General features: G+C 55.2%; 1 protein-coding gene across 1 annotated transcript; it reads right to left on the bottom strand.

Annotated features, from left to right (window-relative positions):
- Window positions 1–919: 919 nt before the first annotated feature.
- Window positions 920–3,802, bottom strand: LOC145340063 (uncharacterized). The gene is made up of 2 exons (XM_080184481.1): window positions 3,628–3,802; window positions 920–2,525 (listed from the first exon to the last, which is right to left on the bottom strand). Exon 2 carries the CDS (start codon window positions 2,473–2,475, stop codon window positions 1,489–1,491), a length of 987 nt encoding a protein of 328 aa, XP_080040607.1. The 5' UTR covers window positions 2,476–2,525; window positions 3,628–3,802; the 3' UTR covers window positions 920–1,488.
- Between the last annotated feature and the right edge of the window lie 518 nt (window positions 3,803–4,320).

The raw sequence follows: 4,320 nt of genomic DNA, 5'->3' as shown, positions 1-4,320 counted from the left end.
CCACGGGGTCCCTCTGCAACCCCCTCCCTTGTCTCCTGTCTTGTGTCTTGTTTCTGGTTTTTCACAAAGTCCCATCTGCCTAATGCGAAAGCGCCTACTTCTGACAGTGCAGCACTCCCTCAGTACTGGCACCGGGGGGAGTGTCAGCCTGGATTACGGAGCTCAAATCCTAGAGTATATACATCTACCCCCGACAGTGCAGCGCTCCCTCAGTACTGGCACCGGGGGGAGTGTCAGCCTGGATTATGGAGCTCAAATCCTAGAGTATATACATCTACCCCCGACAGTGCAGCGCTCCCTCAGTACTGGCACCGGGGGGAGTGTCAGCCTGGATTATGGAGCTCAAATCCTAGAGTATATACATCTACCCCCGACAGTGCAGCGCTCCCTCAGTACTGGAGGTAGGATGATAACATAAAAGGAGACCATTCAATATGCATGGATTCTTGAGCATCTTAACCCAAGCTATCCCTGTAACCCCATGTATTTACATAGTCAGTACACGTAACCCCCAACTCTTTGGATAGTGGGAGGAAACCCATGCAGACAAGAGAACACAGACAGTAACCCAAGCCGGGAATTGAACTCGGGTCCCTCGTGCTATGAGGAAGCAGTGCTCACCACTGTATCACCTGTCAGCCTGGATTTTGGAGGGGGGTTTAGTGTAGAGAATTAGTGTGGGTGTCTGACATCACTATTCAAACAGGGACCTGGAGGAGGAGCTAGACACCACACACAAAGATCATTTATACAGAGTATTTTTTATTCATTGCCATCTCCTTCTGTGTCTCTGACACACAATCAAACAGTCAGGCAGAAAGCGTGTCTCTAGTCTCTTAAAGAACTGCAGTTCTGGCTTTTAACCAACCCTCAGCGTCAGATGTACCTCTCCCCCACTCCCCCCCCCCCCCCCCCCCTCTTGATCTGATCATGGGGATGGTACTGTTTTTCCTGCATGTGAGTTTAGCTCAGAGAGCACCCAGCAGAGAGGACATTGCCTCTGTGTTCCTTCCTGCCTACCCTGTACTGGAGTGCATGCATCGTCCAACCCTCCAGGCTGTCAGTGTCCAGAACAAAGGTACAGGATCATTCTGATAAACAAAAACAGTTGATGGAAATTGGCTGCTCCAAGTGTTGGCAAAGCCAATTAATGAGGCATTGCTGCGATGAGAAGTCACCAAGTCACACCTTGTGTTACTGAATCACTCCCGGCACAGTACATCACTCCCGGTGTTATCAAATCACTCCAGCCAACACACCACGCCTGGTGTTACCAAATCACTCCTGGCATCACTGTGATACTCTCGGTGTTACCAAATCACTTCAATCATGATCACAACACTCCCAGTGTTACTGAATTAGTCTGGATTTCACTGAGTTACTCCTGGTGTTACCACATCTGTCCAGCAGTCAGCGAGACTCCTGACACTACAAAATCACTCCAGCTGTCTCTGAGATACTCCTGGTGTTACCAAATTGCTCCAGGCATCACTGAGTCACTCCTGTCATTACCGAGTCACTCCAGATGTCACTGCTGGAGGTCTGGGATTGCCTGCTGCCATCAGCGAGCTCTGCAGGAGGGGGAGGAGAGCATGCCAGAGTGGAGGGGTGCTCGCCAGGGAGTACTGCACCGTGCCGGGAGCGCTGGTGGGCCAACAGGTTGTAGGAGCGATTGAAGCGACGGGGACAAAGGGAGCAAGGGAAGGGCCGCTCACCAGTGTGCGTGCGCTGGTGCTGCACCAGGTTGCAGGAGCGGGCAAATGCCCGACCACAGATACTGCAGGCGTAGGGCCGACAGCCAGAATGTGAGGATGCGGCGTGCCGGCGCAGGTGGGCAGCGCGAGTGAACGCTCGCCCACAGGTCCCACAGGGATAGGGCCTCTCACCGGCATGCGAGAGGCAATGGGCTGCCAAATTGGAGGACTGCCCAAAGGATTTTCCGCAAGTCCCACATGGGTAGGAGGGTCGTTCATCCCCGTGGCAACGCCCGTGCCGGGCCAGGTTGGAGGCACTCTTGAGGTGGCAGCCACAAACAGCACAGGCATAGGCCCGATCCTCGCTGTGGGTGGCACTGTGCGATGTCAACTGCGAGGGGCGGACGAAGGATTTACCATGGAGGTCACAGGGAAAGGTGCGGCGCTCACTGGCACACCCAGGACAGGCTGGACCTGCCCCAGTGAATGAACGGCCGCAGAACGAGCAGATGAAGGGTGTACCCTCGTCCCCGGGCCCCTGGCAACGCTGCCCATGAGCCCTCAGGTCTGAGGGCTGCACAAAGCCCCTGCCACAACCGGCACACTGGTACGGCTTCACGGCCGAGTGGCTGTGGCGGTGCCGCAGGAGGCTGGAGGAGGTCCGGAACGCCCGCGGGCACTCGCTGCACCGGAAAGGACGGCAGCCTTCCCCTCCCCCCAACGTGGGATCCTCCTCTGCCCCGTCTCCAACAGGGGTCCTGGCGGGGCAGGGGCATGCCATAAGGGAGGGGAGGGGAGGAGTGGAGAGATGGCAGCAGAAAGCGAGGACCCCTACAAAACAAAGAAAAAAAAGTTAGATTCAAGCTGGAGGCAATTTGACCAGGGAGGGGGTAGAGTGGGCATGAAGGCACCACCATCTACCTACCACCCCCCCCCCCCAGTCACTCATCCAACCCTCAGTGAGAACACCTCCTCTCCATCCCCAGTTGAACATCTGCTGAAAACCTGTGATGCCTTCCCAAGTCAACTATAGAATCATAGAAACTTTCAGTGCAGAAAGAGGCCCTTCGGCCCATCGAGTCTGCACTGAACACAATCCCACCCAGGCCCTAGCCCCATATCCCTATATATTATACTCACTAATCCCTCTAACCTCTGCATCCCTGGACACTAAGAGGCAATTTCTTAGTACGGCCAATCAACCTAACCTGCACATCTTTGGACTATGGGAGAAAATCAGAGCACCTGGAGGAAACCCACACAGACACGAGGAGAATGTGCAAACTCCACGCAGACAGTGACCCAAGCCAGGAATCGAACCCGAGTCCCTGGCGCTGTGAGGCAGCAGTGCTAACCACTGTGCTACCATGCTGCCCCAACTCGTCTCCCTCTCTCTCTCAAAAACATGTGATGCCTCCCCATGTTGAATATCTCACCGTGCAGAAAGCCGGTGATGCCACCCCCAGTCAAATATCCCACCTTGTTTAAAAAAAACCTATGATGCCTCCCCTTGTTGAATATCTCATCCTGCTGAAGCCCCGCCCACTGAAATGTTGGAGGGAATGAGCAAACAACTACTGGGGGCTAAGATAATCCAACAACAACAACAAAAAAGCCAACAACAACCGCAGGCGAACACGATGTTGGAGCAACAACTGTAGCCGGTTTTTTTCCTATCGGCGAACAGTAAAAAATCAAAGCTGGTGTTAAAGGGACACGGGACATGCCCAATGAACCAGGCGGCCCTGGCGCAGAGGGACGACCCTCCCCTTTAAGGAAGGGCAGTTGCCCGGATGTGGGCTCGGCCGCAAGCCTGACTGCGAGTTGAGCATCGCATCGCCTAGAAAACAATCTGCCCTCCCGCAACAGAAACCCGCCTATCCGGCCAGGCGGGAGCCCAGCGCGATTCCCCCGCCTCACAGAGTAGACTCACCGGGGGTTTACTGGGTGTTTTTATTTGGTATTTTTGAACGCCCGTTCCAGGTGTCCGCCGCCGCCATCTCTTGCCCCATTCCAAGGCGCAGACGTGGGTGCCGGCTGTTCCCCCCCACTGCCGGTCATCACGCATGCGCCGCCACCGAGGCACATCCAAACGAAACGTGTGCAGGTGCCGCCCGCCGCCTGGGTTGAGCCAATCCGCCTGCGCGATCCCCGTCGTTGGCATGCCCGATGGCAGACCGCAAGCGCAATGGACACTCAGCCAAGGGAAACGGAGCCTATGCTGGCAGCCGCAGCGCAACCTGGGTAAGGGCGGCCGCCATTGCAATACAACAACAACAGGAACTCCATCACAAAGGGCTGCACAGTGCTTAGCACCATGGAACCGGGTTCAGTTCCCGGTTTGGGTCATTGTCTGTGTGGAGTTTGCACGTTCTCTCCGTGTCTATGTAGGTTTCCTCCGGGTGCACCAGTTTTCTCCCACAGTCTGAAAGACATGCTGGTCAGGTTACAAAATTGACCCTTGGTGTCAGGGAGACGAAGAAGGGATTCAAGAATAAGGCATTGCTGGAATCGTTGTTGGTGCAGACTTGATGGACCAAATGGCCTCCTTCTGAACTGTAGGGATTGGAACAAGGGGATGAGAATTGTAGGGGCTGGAGGAGGTTACAGAGATAGGGAGGGAGGG

The sequence above is a fragment of the Carcharhinus amblyrhynchos genome, unplaced genomic scaffold (assembly GCF_965287045.1).
Source record: "Carcharhinus amblyrhynchos unplaced genomic scaffold, sCarAmb.v2.hapA scaffold_754, whole genome shotgun sequence".
NCBI lineage: Eukaryota > Metazoa > Chordata > Chondrichthyes > Carcharhiniformes > Carcharhinidae > Carcharhinus > Carcharhinus amblyrhynchos.
Note: the sequence above shows the minus strand (reverse complement) of the source record. Positions and strands in the feature narration are given on the sequence as shown.

Excerpts from the sequence above, each read along its gene's own strand:
- LOC145340063 (XM_080184481.1), bottom strand. The coding sequence starts at position 2,475 with ATGGCATGCCCCTGCCCCGCCAGGACCCCTGTTGGAGACGGGGCAGAG.